The sequence below is a fragment of the Cryptomeria japonica genome, chromosome 4 (assembly GCF_030272615.1).
Source record: "Cryptomeria japonica chromosome 4, Sugi_1.0, whole genome shotgun sequence".
In the NCBI taxonomy this organism is placed as follows: domain Eukaryota; kingdom Viridiplantae; phylum Streptophyta; class Pinopsida; order Cupressales; family Cupressaceae; genus Cryptomeria; species Cryptomeria japonica.
In genome coordinates this window covers 740,909,057-740,927,188 of record NC_081408.1, presented here as the reverse complement: position 1 = coordinate 740,927,188, position 18,132 = coordinate 740,909,057, and the positions used below count along the sequence as shown (strand labels likewise).

General features: G+C 35.7%; 1 protein-coding gene across 1 annotated transcript; it reads left to right on the top strand.

The window, feature by feature from the left end:
* Positions 1-57: 57 nt before the first annotated feature.
* Positions 58-2,133, top strand: LOC131070241 (disease resistance protein RPV1). The gene is made up of 3 exons (XM_059218718.1): positions 58-346; positions 447-1,577; positions 1,660-2,133. The coding sequence occupies exons 1-3, from the start codon at positions 107-109 to the stop codon at positions 2,125-2,127; spliced, it is 1,839 nt and encodes a 612-aa protein (XP_059074701.1). The 5' UTR covers positions 58-106; the 3' UTR covers positions 2,128-2,133.
* Positions 2,134-18,132: the final 15,999 nt, after the last annotated feature.

The window sequence follows — 18,132 nt, the reverse complement described above, 5'->3', positions numbered from 1 at the left end:
CTGATAAGCTGACTGCTTTCATTTTTTGTTTTTCATTTAGGAGGGCGTGCTGATTCGGGGGATAAGGGGGATTCGAGCGGTAACAGAAGACTTTTATAAAGAATGTATGAAGCTTGTGGAAAATGTGAGAGGATCAAGTAAAAGGTTTAAGCAGCGATTAGAAATCCTGGTTGCCAGAAACAACTATTTTACAAAAGAATCAGCTATATTATCAGCAGGCCTTGTCTGGCTCCGATGGTTCAATTTTCCGCACACAGCTCTTCCGTCATGGCTTCCGTTGAATTTAAGAATTTTAGAGCTTGAACCTGGTGACGACTTAGAAGAACTTTGGAGCGATACTGCCGATGTAAGTATTTTCCTTTACTGTAATTTATGTGCAGACACGCCTTAAATCTGTTATAGTCGTTGTACGGTCTTGTCTTAATACAAAACGAATGCCTCTGCAGCCTCCTGAGCAGTTGAGAGAGCTGTTTATCTGCGAAGTCTTCAGTTTACTGAGATTTCCGAGCTCAATAGGACGTTTACAGCATTTGAAAAAGATAGTCATATCCGTGGCATCTGCTATCGAAGATCTACTAGCAGACTTTTGCAAACTAAAGTCGCTGGAGTACCTCGTGTTAGAGCATTGTGAGAAGCTAATGTCGCTGCCTCCCAAGTTCGGCAATTTGAGAAACCTGCGGCATCTAAAGTTGAGTTTCAGTGGGTTGATGACGTTGCCACCTTCATTTGAGAATCTCATAAATCTGCAGAATATTTATTTAATTCATTGCTCTGAGCTCACCTTGCAGGCGGACAATTTTGTAAATATTACAAAGCTGGAGGTTATCAAAGTTTATGGATGTAAAAATCTCACAAACTGGCCTGCCCAAATCCCAAATCAGAAATCACTGAAAAAGCTAAAAGTGGGCTCCATGAGCTTAATGGAATTACCATATAACATTGGTGAGCTGAGCAAACTGGAAAAGCTGACAATCAATAAGAGTCCGTTGAAAACTTTGCCACCAATCCGGAATTTGTCCTCCTTGACTCATCTTGATATTTGTGATGTGAAGCTTAAATCCTTGAATGTCTTGTCGAGGTGTTCTTCTTCTTCGTTGTGCAGCCTCAAATATATAGAAGTAGAAAGAACTCTTGTGTCGAGGATATCAATTTCTCAACAATGTTGCCCCAGCCTGGAAAAGGTATTACTTTCGTATAATGACCAGCTAGTAGAGATAGATAGCTTGCCGATATCTGTGAAGACCATAGAGGTGATAGATTGTGAAAAGCTGAAAAGCATAAGCGGTGTTTGTGGTCTGGTAAACCTCGAGAAGCTGGTTTTACGATACTCTGGGAAAGAATTAAAAGAGTTTCCAAATGTTAAAGAGTTAGTCTCACTCAGAGAATTTGAAATCAAAGAATCTGCTGATAAAGAGCTGAAGATAATAGAAGAGCTAGAATATTGCAGGTCATTAGAGACGTTGATCGCACATAATTGGGGTAGAAGAAGTCTGGAAAGTATGGAGAGTTTGAGAAGAATAGAGGTGTCGGCATGGAAGGGCATATCGGCATTACAACCTTGCCATCAAACTATAAAGGTAACAATACTTTCTAAATATGCGAACACATTATGTAAGAAGTATTCATCGGCTTATTGTATTGTCAATACTTTTTTTGCAGAGAAGCAAATGGCCATCAGAATGTATTGTATGTGCAAAGATAGGGAGTGGTGTGAAGGCGGCTCTCGAGTCTTGGGAATTCCCGGGTGTCAATTTAGTTGAGTTATGCAAGGCGGCCGAGAGTAAATGGGGTTCTGTTGAACTGAGATTAAAATGTGGGCAGAAACGTTCTTCCAACGTGGCAGCGATGATGTGCTTTGTAATAAATTTCATGAGTCCCAATGCTAAGTTGTGGAGATACTCCTCCATGCGGTTAATGGAGATGGAAGCAGGGAAATGGGTATGGATAGGTGTTTTCACACAATCTTCCCCTTTCGGATGGGAAGAGGAATTTGCACTAGAGAAAAACGGTGAGAAAACATTTGGTGAAGACGACATGGGAATGTTAATGACGGGTGAGGAAGAAAAAGTAGTTGAAGCTTTTTATCAATTATTACAATATTTGGGAAACCATGTGATACCAGTATGAATTGCTGATAATAATAAGGTAAAAATAAATTATGAAAAATAGATTTTTAAGTGTATAATTTATATTTAAAATAATTATAAATTAATTATTTTAAATGTGTTGGTATTCTGTTATTTATTTATTAAATATTTAAAGTAAAATTGAATATAAGTCTAGAGAATATTAATAACAAGTTAAGAGTTATATTTTGATTATATGAATCAATGAATGAGTGATGAGCATATATATTTTATTTAAGATTGAGGGATTGATCCTACAAAGAGAGATCTAACTAGCAAAGATAGATTTGGTTGAATGTTCTTTACCAATTCTCATAGAAGCAATAGACAATCTATCATATTATGTATAAAATCTTTCAAAGGACCTCTCAAAGGTTTTACAATCCATTCAACAAATGTAAATAAAAGAACTCATTGCATAAATTTTAATTTTCTTAAAGAACTATTATGTTTTATTTTATTTTTGTAAAATTATTTTTTAACGATATACTTGTTTTATATTTATATATAACTTTTAATTTCATTTTTGAAGAAAATTATTATTTATTATTTTGATGTATTTTTTGTTTAATATTTATTTTGAAAAATGTAATCAACATTATATATTTTGTTTTGGTAATATCTTGTTTTATTTTTGTATCTAAGTTTTAATTTTACTTTTGGAAAGTTTTATTTGATAAAGATAAATGATTAAAGCTATGAGATTTCCACAATCCATTTTGCATTTCTAGTGTATTTTTTTTCTGGATTCGATTGTGTGTATATTTTTCCATCAACGTTTCGAATCACACTCCGTGATTCATCATCAGGATGAAAAGAATTCCCAAGACATGAAAGATGTTGAGTTGCAGATTTGAGGCAAAATATAAAGAGGAGAGGGGTGGGGGAAGGCACGAGAAACAAGGAGAGAGGAAAGAGAAAAGGAAAAGACCACCTGAAGGATGAGAGACCTAAAACACTCCAAGGAATAAACCACCCACAAAAAAGAAAAAAGGAAAGCTCAGCACCATAATCAAAACCACTAAAAAACAAAAAAGAAGAAGAGAAAATGGGAAAAAAATAAAAAACTAAAAGAATAAAAAATGATTATAAATACATAACGGAATAAACACAAAGGCATAGACCAAAAGACAAAAACCAGAAACAAATAAGAAAAGAGGAAATTACAATTCCAAAAGAATGAGCATATAAAAATAAACACAAGAGGAGGTCTAAAATCAAATATAAACTAGAAAATAAACAAATAGGAAAATAGACCAAAGGGGGAGAGGGCGATGCATAAATGAAGAAGAAAGAGGAGGAGAAGTCAGGGAGGGGGGCGGGGATGACGCTGGAGGGCAAGAAGAAGAGGGTGCCACGAGATGCTAAGGTTTAACCCATCGTCTCGATTAAGATTGGATGGGTGCTGAATGATAGCAATGGCCTCTTCAACTTTCCTCTTGAAAAAGTTGTTCTCCCTACACAATACCTGAGTGTCCTCCAAACAGATATGATGCTTGGTAGTTGATGAATGCTCAGCTAAGGCTGATTTGAGGGCACGTTCATGCTTAATGTCGGCACTATGCTCTTTTATTCGAGTCATGAACGAACGACCTGTTTCTCCAATGTATGGAGTTCCACAGGAGCATACAATCTTGTATACACCTGACTCTGAAAAGGCATCCCTAGTGTCCTTAAGCGGTGGGGCATGCCTCTTGATGGTGGAAACAGGTTTGAAGGCACAACGGAGACCTTTTTTCCCAAGGATTTTTGAGATTTTGTGAGAAATGCCTTCAACATAAGGGAGAGAGACATACGGGGCCTGAGATAGAGAGGGCACGGGATTCGAGATGGAAAGGAAATGAGATTTGGCTTGGAGGAAGGCCCTAGTGATCTGCTTGTTCGAGTAGCCATTCCAAAGGAAGACTTGACGAAGATGGGAGAGCTCTTGGTCTAAGTTATCCTTATCACAAATCCGATGGGCTCTTAAAGCCAAGGTTTTGAGGATCCCAACTTTCTGGCTATGGTGGTGATGAGAAGACGAATGAAGATATAAGTCAGTGTGGGTAGTTTTGCGAAACACCTGACGACCAAGGGATCCGTCAGGCTTTTTACAAATTAAGACATCGAGAAAGGATAAAAGGTTGTTGGATTCAAGTTCTTTGGTGAAGGTAATAGACGGAGAAATGTTGTTGAGGTGAGTATGAAATTCCTCTAACATGTCCAAGCCGTGGGGCCAACATACATTGGTGTCATCCATATATCGTTTCCACCATTTTGGCTTGAGGGGGAAAGAATGTAAGGCCACCTCTTCAAAATGTTCCATGAATATGTTGGCAATGACCGGCGAGAGAGGGGAGCCCATGGCTACTCCGTCAACCTGTTCATAGATAACACCTTGGAACAAGAGCTCATTGCCATCTATGAACAGGTTGACGGAGTAGCCATGGGCTCCCCTCTCTCGCCGGTCATTGCCAACATATTCATGGAACATTTTGAAGAGGTGGCCTTACATTCTTTCCCCCTCAAGCCAAAATGGTGGAAACGATATATGGATGACACCAATGTATGTTGGCCCCACGGCTTGGACATGTTAGAGGAATTTCATACTCACCTCAACAACATTTCTCCGTCTATTACCTTCACCAAAGAACTTGAATCCAACAACCTTTTATCCTTTCTCGATGTCTTAATTTGTAAAAAGCCTGACGGATCCCTTGGTCGTCAGGTGTTTCGCAAAACTACCCACACTGACTTATATCTTCATTCGTCTTCTCATCACCACCATAGCCAGAAAGTTGGGATCCTCAAAACCTTGGCTTTAAGAGCCCATCGGATTTGTGATAAGGATAACTTAGACCAAGAGCTCTCCCATCTTCGTCAAGTCTTCCTTTGGAATGGCTACTCGAACAAGCAGATCACTAGGGCCTTCCTCCAAGCCAAATCTCATTTCCTTTCCATCTCGAATCTCGTGCCCTCTCTATCTCAGGCCCCGTATGTCTCTCTCCCTTATGTTGAAGGCATTTCTCACAAAATCTCAAAAATCCTTGGGAAAAAAGGTCTCCGTTGTGCCTTCAAACCTGTTTCCACCATCAAGAGGCATGCCCCACCGCTTAAGGACACTAGGGATGCCTTTTCAGAGTCAGGTGTATACAAGATTGTATGCTCCTGTGGAACTCCATACATTGGAGAAACAGGTCGTTCATTCATGACTCGAATAAAAGAGCATAGTGCCGACATTAAGCATGAACGTGCCCTCAAATCAGCCTTAGCTGAGCATTCATCAACTACCAAGCATCATATCTGTTTGGAGGACACTCAGGTATTGTGTAGGGAGAACAACTTTTTCAAGAGGAAAGTTAAAGAGGCCATTGCTATCATTCAGCACCCATCCAATCTTAATCGAGACGATGGGTTAAACCTTAGCATCTCGTGGCACCCTCTTCTTCTTGCCCTCCAGCGTCATCCCCGCCCCCCTCCCTGACTTCTCCTCCTCTTTCTTCTTCATTTATGCATCGCCCTCTCCCCCTTTGGTCTATTTTCCTATTTGTTTATTTTCTAGTTTATATTTGATTTTAGACCTCCTCTTGTGTTTATTTTTATATGCTCATTCTTTTGGAATTGTAATTTCCTCTTTTCTTATTTGTTTCTGGTTTTTGTCTTTTGGTCTATGCCTTTGTGTTTATTCCGTTATGTATTTATAATCATTTTTTATTCTTTTAGTTTTTTATTTTTTTCCCATTTTCTCTTCTTCTTTTTTGTTTTTTAGTGGTTTTGATTATGGTGCTGAGCTTTCCTTTTTTCTTTTTTGTGGGTGGTTTATTCCTTGGAGTGTTTTAGGTCTCTCATCCTTCAGGTGGTCTTTTCCTTTTCTCTTTCCTCTCTCCTTGTTTCTCGTGCCTTCCCCCACCCCTCTCCTCTTTATATTTTGCCTCAAATCTGCAACTCAACATCTTTCATGTCTTGGGAATTCTTTTCATCCTGATGATGAATCACGGAGTGTGATTCGAAACGTTGATGGAAAAATATACACACAATCGAATCCAAAAAAAATACACTAGAAAAGATAAATGAGTTTTACATGGACCCAAAACCAAAAGTTTTACAAAAGCCGGACATCAGCCAAACAGATAGAAACCATAGCAGAGCTCCTTGTTCTTCTGGATGGTAATTTTATTGATTTCCTCCAATTATTCCATAATGAATAACTAGGGCATGTGGTTTTGTTGCTGCCAGCAGTAATGCCTTCACCTTCAAGATCTTTCTCAGGATCACTATGAATAGATTGGTACTCCGCAACCATGACATTGATCTTTTCAAGCCCCTCCATACAATTATTCATGGCCTCCTTGCTTATGTCGACCAGGTTCTTGAGGTTTTTCTTTATCTCTGCCATAGACTATTCCACCTTTTCAATTCTTTGTTCATGGTTGCATTTCGTAACCTCAACATATTATTTTGATATTATTTTATTTAATTTTTCTTGCAAGTACTATTCAAGTATAGTTAAAATACAAAAAATATTAAAATAAAACTAAAATTTTAAATTTGTCTAATTAATATATCTATGTGTGTGGTATATTGATATTTATATTTTATACATTTTTATGAATGTTACATTGTTGAATGTCATGGATGATAGTTCATATGGATTACTGCTATTGTTGCACTAACATGACACTAAAAATATGAAGTTGGTTGTAACCAGTATGTAGTTGGTACCCTTGTTTCGTTTGCAGACAAAGGAAATAGTGTAATGCTAGCACGCGTAGAGCAATAATATGGGAGAAAGGCTCAAGATCAAGGAATAGTTCTTATAAAATTTTCTCTTTAGAACACATTGAAGAGTTACTATATCATGGAAACTATCGGATTTATGCTTCATTTCTCCTCAATTAATAAAAGGGCCACATCTTTGTTCTTGTGTTACTGTTGAATAAAGGAGGTTGCTTTGGGATAGAATCTTGTAGTTATATTTTTTATTTTTGGTTTCTTTTTAAGAATAAGTCACCTAAGTCTCAAAAGAATGCAACAAGCAGTTAAGAGTCAGTTGAAGGAAGATAAGTTTGTCCTTCCCCTGAATGATTTAAATAGAGATGAATTATTATAAATAATCAATTAGAAGAATTAATGTTACAATACAGTTTGCTTTGTCTTCATCAGTTACTTTATTCAATGCAATTCATTAGATCGAGTCTGCTAGATTTCCTATGAAGTTATTCTCTGTTGTTCAGAATACAAGTTCATAATGGTAGAATAATAGCTATAATGTAAGTTAATTATTGCTATCTTTCACAGATACCACATTCCTCAAGAAAGGGCCATATAAGGTAATTTGAAACTCCTTTATTTTTTTTATTTAAATACATGTATACTATTTGGTCATAGAGACAACTGAGAGGGGGGGGGTGTGAATCAGTTGTCAAATAAATTCAAACCAAAAACAACTTAACCAACCTTAATGCTTAATACCAGTAAACCAAACTTTATGCCGGTAGACAGTTTATCAGTTAATATCAGTACCGGTAAAGATTAATGCATGAAACAGAAAGACAATAACATTCACTACACATAACACCAATATTTGTACGTGGAAACCTTGTAAGGGCAAAAACCACGGTGGGAAACCTTACCCACAATCAGATGATACTACTGTAGATAGTATGTGTATACAAATGGGGTATGCACATGCAGAAAGGCCAAGCGCCTAGAGCTCACTACTCAAACACAAATAGGAGTCACACTGACTATAATTGGATGGTTAAATCCAATAATAATGTACTCTTCAAAATAGCATCTTTCTATGCTGGATTCAGTACCAGTTCAGTTCTGATATGCCTTCACAAAAATCGTGCTTCACCTTAAATGATGTCTGCATGTATAGCTCTGCTTATTCTCGCATATACCTTCTTATATTTTCTTTTTCCCTATCGCATATAGATCTTACAAATAAGATCTTACATACATACCATAACCTAAGACCAATTTTAGTAGGTCAGCTCTAAGAGATATTACAATAAAATCAATTTACAAGTAAATCAATAACCGATGCAATATCCGATTCAACATGTCAACTTAATGCATTTACAACAACAATAAATCATTTCCAAAGCGTGTCATGCTGATCTAGAAAACATAAGCCTGACGGTGCATAACCTGGACCTATTTGCCGATAACAGCAAATATGTAAACTCGAATATACCAATGAACAAATCTCCAAGACAAAGTGTCCAAATGATGTCTTCAACATAACCAGGTGTTTTTCATATCATTCCAAGTGTCGGTGATCATTATATCCTGCCGGTGTACCAGATACCGGTGATTGTGCATAAGTCACTTGCTTGTCGATGAACATTGCCAATCCTTCAAAGTGCGAGAGTTGATAAGTGTTGATAGGTGTTGACATCAATGAAAAAACTATACCAAAATACCAACAATCTCCCCCTTTGGCATTGATGGCAACACAAGATGAAAAAACCATCAAAGTGCCAAAACAGAAATGCCAAAAACCAAAAACCAACAATCTCTCAAAAGAGATCATAACCAGAAATCAAAATTCAGATACAAAGAGTAATCAATCTCTAAATGACAATCTCTCCCCCAATGAATAATCTCTCTCCAAAAGATAAGTGTTTTTCCATAGATATCTCTCCCCCTTTGAGATCAAATGCCAAAGCAATACAAAACCAAGTTTAAATACAAAATACCAACCAAATCAAAATACCAACTACTCCCCCTAAGAAGTAGCTCTCCTTATCAAAGCCAAAATAAAATATTTCTCTGTTAGTTCTGTCGGTTGATGACAAACATCAATTCTCTAAGTCTCTACCAGTGGGGGTATGACCCCAAGCTGGTCTCTGAGATATTCAAAGGTCTCCTTAGGCAAAGGCTTAGTGAAAATATCTGCAATCTGCTCTGTAGTATTCACATAAACAAGTTTTACTTCTTTTGCTTCAACATTCTCTTTCAGAAAGTTTAGTTTGATAGAAACATGTTTATTTTTAGAATGTAGTACCAGATTCTTAGATATATCAATTGTTGCAGTGTTATCACAATAGATAGTTATAGGTTCCTTGCATTTTACCTTTATGTCCTTCAACATTTTTTTAAGCCATAATACCTGTGTACAGTTAGTTGCTGCTACAACATATTTTGATTCTGCTGTTGATAAAGATGTACAACTTTGTTTCTTACTCAACCAAGAAATTAATCTGCTTCCAAGAAAAAATGCTCTGCCAGTGGTGCTTTTTATGTCATCCACATCTCCTACCCAATTTGCATCTATGTATGCACATAATTAAAAGTTTTCATCTCTAGGATACCATAAACCAAGCTTTGTAGTTCCTTGTAAGTACCCAAAAATCCTTTTTACTATTGATTCATGATTTTCTCTAGGATTATTTTGAAATCTTGAAACAATACATACTATATTCATAATATCAAGTTTTGTTTGTGTCAAATACAGTAGACCTCCTATCATAGATGTGTAACTAGTCAGATTAATAAGTGTAGATTCATCCCTTAGTGATAATTTGTCATTTGTAGTCATAGGTGTGCTTACCGGTTTAGAGTTCTCCATCCCAAATTTCTTTAGTAACTCCTTCAAGTACTTGGATTGACTCAAGAATATACCTTTATTAGTCTATGAAATCTGCAATCCTAAAAAGAATTTTATTTCTCCAATCATAGACATTTCAAATTCTTGTTGCATTTCAATAAAAAAGTCTTTACATAATCCATCTTCTCCTTCAAAGATTATATCATCAACAAAAAATTCTATAACCAAGATGTTATCATTAGTCACTTTATAGTATAAGTTGTTCTCAACATTACCTTTAGAAAAACCAATCTTCAAAAGATATTTATGCAATCTAGCATACCAAGCTCTTGGAGCTTGCTTCCTTAGCCTGCAAACCATATCTTTGTTATCTATTAAAGAAAATCCATCAAGTTTCTCAATGTAAACTTCTTCTTTAAGATCTCCATTCAGAAATGCACATTTAATATCCATTTGATATACTTTGTAATTCTTGTGTGCTACAAAGGCCAAGAATAATCTGACTGCCTCAATTCTAGCTATCGGTGAAAAGGTTTCATTATAATCAATTCCTTCTTTCTGTGAATATCCCTTACACACTAGTTTATCTTTATTTCTGATTACCTTACCATCTTCATTATGTTTGTTTCTGAATACCCATTTTGTTCCAATCACATTTTTGTCTTTAGGCCGGGGAACTAATGTCCATGTGTTATTCTTCTCAATTTGTTATAATTCTTCTTTCATAGCTTTAATCCAGTTTTTATCTTCACATACCTCATTAACTTATGAAGGTTCAATTTGAGAAATAAGACATACCTCTTCATTTGCCAGTCTTCCTCTTGTCATAACTCCTTTATATTTGTTTCCAATTATCTGATCTTCAGAGTGATTCAATCTTACATACCGGGGTGTTTTTGTTTGTTTGTTGTTCCTCAGTTTCAATGGAAGATACTGGTGTAACTGAATCTTCATTCTGTACCAGTGGATTCAATGTAGGTTCATTTGTCAATATTTCTATTGCTAGTTCAGAGTCTATATATCTTGAAGTCCCTCTAAATTATTCATCAATCTTTACATTAGTACTCTCAACAATTTTCTGCAATCTTTTGTTAAAACATCTATATGCCTTCCTCTTTGATGAATAACCAAGAAATATTCTTTCATCACTTCTAGGATCAAATTTTCCAATATACTCATCTCTTCTAATATAGCATTTACTTCCAAATATTCTGAAATATTTAAGAGTAGGAGTAATACCAAACCATAGTTCATGAGGGGTCTTACCGGTTTCACCTTTGATGTGAACTTTGTTGAATGTATAGACCATTGTGCTTACTACCTCTCTCCAGTATACATGTAGTAGATTTGCTTTAGATAACATACTTCTAGATGCATCCAAGATAGTTCTATTTTTCCTTTCTACAACTCCATTTTGTTGTGGTGTCCAGGGTGTTGATAACTGTCTTTTGATTCCATTCACTTCACAGAACTCATTAAATTCCTTAGATGTAAATTCACCTTGATCTGATCTCAGACATTTGATTTTCTTACCGGTTTCATTCTCTACCATTGCTTTGAATAGTTTGAACTTCCCAAGTGCTTCTGATTTTTCTCTGAGAAAAGTAACCCAACACATTCTAGAATAGTCATCAATGATTAGCATGAAATATCTATCACCTTGTAAACTTTTAGTTCTAGCTGGACCACATAAATCAGTATGAATTAAGTCAAGAGCATTATTGGATTTTTCTGGAATACTTTTAAGAGATGCTCTAACTTGTTTTCCAAATTTACATTCCTTACATACTGGATTGTGAGGCTTAACAATCTTAGGTAAATCTCTAACTGCCTTAGTAGTACTGATTTTTACCATGCAATCAAAATTTACATGACAGAGTCTCTTATGCCATAGCCAACTTTCATCAATATGTGCAATCAAACATGTCTTTTCACTGTTATTTAAATGAAAGATGTTTCCCCTAGTTTGATTACCGGTTGCAATTTCCAAACTAGTTTTGTTCATAATTTTGCATTTTCCATTCTTGAATTGTAACTGAAATCCTTTCTCAACTAATTGACCAACACTCAAAAGATTATGCTTTAAACCTTCTACATAATAAACATTGTTAGTATTATGCTTACCATCAAGTGATATGGTGCCTTTTCCTTTGATCAAACAAGCTTTATCATCTCGAAATCTTACCAAACCTCCATTATATTCCTAAAAGTTCAATAATTTATCTTTATCACCAATCATATGATGTGAGCATCCTGAATCAATGATCCATTCATCCTTAACTTCAACTTTAGCTGCCAGAGCCTACTCTGCCAGTTGAGCAGTAGGTGTCAGTTGATCTTCTGATATAGCAACAAAAATCCATCCATTATCTATCGGATCTTCATCAGAATCATCAGTGACTCCTTCATCAGCAAGATAACAAGATTTATTTTTATTCTTCTTAAATTTGTATCTCTGATATTCAGGGTTAGGCTTGTATGTTCTTCTAGCTTCTTCTCTTAGTCTAGCATGTCTATCAAGGCATCTCAAAGCCATATGACCAATCTTATTATAGTTAAAACATTTAAAGGGTGCTTTACCTTCATACTTACTTCCAACTGGACCTTTAGGCATTTTCCTTGCAAATAGTGCTTCAAGTTCTTCAAGTTCTTCATTTTCTCTCATGTTTTCTTCAAGTTCTCTTGCATAAAAGGTTTTCCAATCAGATTTGTCAAAAGATGGTGCAGATGATGTTGATGCCTTAAAAACTAAGTTTGTCTTTATAGTAGCAACAGGACCCAATTCCTCAATTTCAAAAGCTGAAAGTTTTCCAATCAATGTATCCCTAGTTACTGATGTATTAGGCATTGTTCTCAACTCATTTATAGCAATAACTTTCGTTTTATATGCCGGTGGCAATCCTCTTAAAACTTTTGAAAAAATTTCATCTTCACTTAAGGTTCCTCCACAACATTTAATACCCAAAACAATTTCATTCACTCTTTCCATAAAAGCAGAAATCCTTTCATCTTCTTCCATTTTCAGATTTTCATACCTGACCTAGAAGCTTTCAAGTTTTGCAATTTTGACTGTGGAATCTCCTTCATTAAATGTTTCCAAATGATCCCAAATAGATTTAGCAATTGATCTATCTGATAATCCCATGATTTTCTGATATGATAATGTGCTCAAAAGTGCTTCTCTTGCTTTTCAATCATTTTCCTCATCTTTAGCCAAGTTTGGTGGATTAGGCTGACTTTGAGTAGGAGCAATGTAGCCATTCTTTGTAAAATCCCAGATGTCCTTTCCAATGCAATTCAGATGTGTCTCCATTATGATCTTCCATATGCCATAGTTGGTTCCATCAAGTTTAGGACTGTCCTTCCTAAAATAGTTAGAAGACATTGGATCTCCTCAAGCTGTTAAACTTCTTCAAAAAGAGGACTAGGCTCTGATACCAATTGTTAGGTCCCGAAGACAACTGAGAGGAGGGGGTGAATCGGTTGTCAAATAAATTCAAACCAAAAACAACTTAACCAACCTTAATGCTTAATATCGGTAAACCAAACTTTATGTCGATAGACAGTTTATCAGTTAATATCAGTACCGGTAAAGATTAATGCATGAAATAGAAAGACAATAACATTCACTACACATAACACCAATATTTGTACGTGGAAACCTTGTAAGGGGAAAAACCACAGTGGGAAATCTTACCCACAATTAGATGATACTACTGCAGATAGTATGTGTATACAAATGGGGTCTGCACATGCAGAAAGGACAGGTGCCTAGAGCTCACTGCTCAAACACAAATAGGAGTCACACTGTTTACAATTGGATGGTTAAATCCAATAATAATGTACTGCTCAAAATAGTATCTTTCTATGCTAGATTCAGTACCGGTTCAGTTCTGATATGCCTTCACAAAAACCTTGCTTCACCTTAAATGATTTCTGTGTGTATATCTCTTCTTATTCTCGCATATACCTTCTTATATTTCTTTTTCCCTATCGCATATCGATCTTACAAATAAGATCTTACATATATACCATAACCTAAGACCAATTTTAGTAGGTCGGCTCTAAGAGATATTACAATAAAATCAATTTACAAGTAAATCAATAACCGATGCAATATCCGATTCAACATGTCGGCTTAATGCATTTACAACAACAATAAATCATTTCCAAAGCATGTCGTGCTGATCTGGAAAAGATAAGCCTATCGGTGCATAACCTAGACCTATTTGTCGATAACAGCAAATATGCAAACACGAATATACCAATGAAAAAATATCCAAGAGAAAGTGTCTAAACGATGACTTCGACATAACCAGGTGTTTTTCATATCATTCCAAGTGTCGATGATCATTATATCCTATCGGTGTACCAAATGTGGTGACTGTGCATAAGTCACTTGCTTGTCGGTGAACATTGCCAATCCTTCAAAGTGCCAGAGTTGATAAGTGTTGATAGGTGTTGACATCAATGACAAAACCATACCAAAATACCAACATATACAATACAACATTAATATCATCAACCATTCAGTTGCAACCACTTATAATTATTAGTTAGAGTAGCATTTGCACCTCTAGCCACTACTATGTCTACTTTTGTATCACTCACAGAGTCACTCGCAACCACTGTTGCGTTAATTTTTCACTTTCCTTTGTTTATGCTTTCATAACTGAATATATTTCTTTTTACGCAATGATAGAACTTAGGACTCCTTTTGTTGTACATACAGTTTCAGTGCCATCTTTGAAGCTACGTCTCTAGTTGATAACTAAATCAGCCTCCAATTAGGTCATACAATTACCCTGTTAGACACCTCAACCATGATGTGTATATGATAATTTGCACCAATTAATTGAACATAGTAGAGACCAATCATTTTTGGCCATTGACATGGATGGTGCTAAGATTAAGGGCTCTTGAGTTTAGGATTGTTTTCAATCATTTATTTCTAATCAAATTTCCTTTTATCTTTTTCTTAGTACAGGTGTTGTGTTTAGAATTAGCAATTAGATTTTCAATTAGCATCAAATTTGTTTTTACTAACACTTGCAAGAAGGTAGCCTAAAATCTTGACACTTCCATTGCATGCATCGACAGAGGGATGCTAGACGACAGTTTCTTTTCTATAGAAGTAGTGTTGAAGACTCCTTCACTTCAATGAGGAGATAAAAGATTTAGTAGTTTTAACAAAGATATCAAAAGATCCATTAAGTTCTTGTATTGATCCACATCTTCCAATAACATTCAGGAAGATCCCACATTGGAGCATTCACAAGAGATAACACCAACAATGGATAGTGTTGAGGTAGAAAATCTTGATAGACTAGTCACCTTTGCATTCCCAATTATTGACCAAGAGAGGGTTGCAAAATTGAAGAATATAAATCTAAATGTCCTCCATAAATTTTATAGCTTGGTCACTAAATATCCTAATGCATTCTTATTCTATTTTGATGTACTATGTATAAGTTATGGCTATGTTACTGATGCGCATTGTTTGGAGCTTTTTTTAGCCATTTAAAGGATTTTTCATTCATATGGTTTATGGGATTAGGTAGCAATGTCATTACTAGTTGGGCTACCATGAAGGAAAAATTCTTGCAAAATTATTAGGACTATTGTAGATGGGGAGACATGAGAAAGGAAGATTTTTTTAGGATGTCTCAAAGAGAAGATGATCCCCTTGAAGACTACATGGATAGGTTCCAATTTTGTTTGAAAAAATCCAAGCAAAATAAGCTCACTCTTGAGTCTATTAAATTGGTATTTCTTAGAGGGTTTAATGATGAATGTATTGATGCACTCAACTTGATTGGTGGAGGAGATATCACACAAGCAATTCTTGATGATATGTGCAAGCTTCCAAGAAACTACTATAGCTCTAACCTAAGGAGAGATAGGGGATCTAGGTTGCTCTCTACCTCAAAGACATCTTCTAGTGTCTCAAAAGTGGAGCTAAGTAACCTACTCTTCTCCTTAAAAGGAAACAAGAGGAAGTATATGTTGCTCTCATTATAGACAAAGGCGGTCAAATTGTATATGTAAAAAAATTATTTATATTTCTAAAGAAAAAACAATATATCCAAAATTTCATGTATTAGAAGATGAAGATGGAAAAATATTCTACATAGCACAATGTAGGTCATGGCAGCCAAGACAATGTATGCCACAAAACCCATTATCTTTTAATCCTTCATTTCTTGTGGTTCAACAAAATGCTACAAATTAGAAATTTTAGCCTTGGAACATGATGCAAAATCCCCAATGGCAAGGAAATACATCAAATTGGATGCCTAACAAGGCTCTTGGCCACTCCAAAATAAAAACCTCTCTCCTAATTAGTGGTAAGGTCCTCAAAATCCATGGGCTCAACCATGGCAGGGAACTTCATAGTGCAAATAGGTTGGTGTTAACTACCTACAGCAACAACAGAGTCTATCCTAGTCACCCACTTTTATTACCAATATGCATCCACAATAGTTGGCTATTGTACCCAATTATAACATACCTACATATGCTCCATCATGAGAACCTCAACTGCCTATTCAACTATCACTTCATCCTAATAATAAGCCTACCCAACAATATTACTTAAATGAGATAACTCAATACCCAGCCTATATAGTTGAGGTGAGTGACGTACATTTATGTTTAGGCAAGACTCTTCTTGGTCCTACCCACCACAAATTATAGAGATTTCCAATGATGATCTAGTGATAGGTCTCACTAACCAAGAACCATTAGAGAAACCACAAAAATGTGAGGAATCCCTTAATGATGACCCACCTTTTCCTAAGAGATTAGCCATGTATAAATATCCAGTTTAGTTTGAATTTGATCTCTTAGAACAACTAAAGAATGTATGTTCCAAAATACCTCTCCTCCAAGCTATTAAAGATGTTCCAATTTATACCAAAATCATTAGAAAATTGTTTCTTAGATGACTTGGTAGGAAGAGACAAGACCATAAAACAATCCATGTTATTGGACAGTTGGTTGAGATTATGTTAGGAACCGTAGTAGACCTAAAATATTTAGATCCAATATCTAGTTGTTGATGTAAGCATTAAGGGAGCACTTATTAAAAATTTATTAATAGACCTTAGAGCAGCTATTAATGTTATGACCTAGTGAATAATGGATGAGTTATAGCTAGATAATATTTGACCAACACCAATAGTGTTGTAGTTAACAAACATGTCCATTGTGAAGCTAGAAGGGGTGATTGAAGATTTGTTGATAGCCATAGACTCACGTGGCTACCTTTCTAATTTTATAGTTCTTCAACCTAAGGTTCATCTAGGGGGATATCCATTGATTTTGGGTAGGCCTTGGGTGGTCACCCCTGACGCCTTCACTGGTTGTCGATCAAAAAGCATGACCATTTCCATTGGGAAAAAAAACAAATAATTGGTATTATATCCTTCAGCACAACCTCATTTTGATATATAACAAAATAGTTTGGCCCATTATGGATGAAGATGAACAATATTCTCTACACAATCTGATGGTTATAAATAGAGTTAGAATATTTAATCTTTACTTGGCTTAGGTTTATTTGTATTTAGTTTAGGATATTCCTTTGGAATTCCTACATGTAATTTGTCCTCTAGTACATGTGTGAGGACAAGTCATTTCATTTATTATCCTTTAATAAGGAATATTAGATTTCCTCCATAAGAGGATGTGGACACATGGCACACACATTTTATGAATGGTGGCATTCATATATTTGGGAGTTACTTTGTAACTCCTCTCCTCATCTCTATTTAAGAGATGTCACCTCTCTTATTTCTTCTTAATGAAATTATTATAAAGAGCTTCTCTCTCTCTCTCTCTCTCTCTCTCTCTCTCTCTCTCTCTCTCTCTCTCTCTCTCTCTCTCTCTCATTTTAGGCATTGCCTCATTCATAATATCACAAGGAGTTTTTCTTTGCTTTTCCCCTTTCAAAAGTTATTTTGCCTCCTTCTTCACATTTGGGTGATTTCTCCAAGGTTTCTGCATTTCTCTTGGTAACATTTACTTCATCAATAAACTTACTTGGATTTTGTTTTTCTTTCCTTGCTTTGGCATTTCCTTTCATGGTATCAGAGAAGGTTTTGATCCTTGTTTCAAGTTGAGATTGATGAAGGTTACCATTCTATGGAGTTCACCTTCTTGGAGGCATTCTTGAGAGGAGAAGTCCTTTCTCTAATAGTTTCTATTGTGCAGGCTTTGGTTTCAGTTTTAATTTTTTTTTTCCAAACTTGTTAACAAGTTTGCATGCAGGTTTAATCTTCTTAGATTCTAGTTTAAAGTTTTTTTTAAGCTTTGAAAGGCTTGCTGCCAAAGTCTCATTTTTGGTTTGAGTGTTTAGTTTTGGAAGGCTTGCCGCCAAACCCATTTTGCCTAACTTATTTTGGAAGGCTTGCCACCAAGACATTCTCTAATTCACTTGCAGGCTCTAACATTTTTCTTACTTTAAAG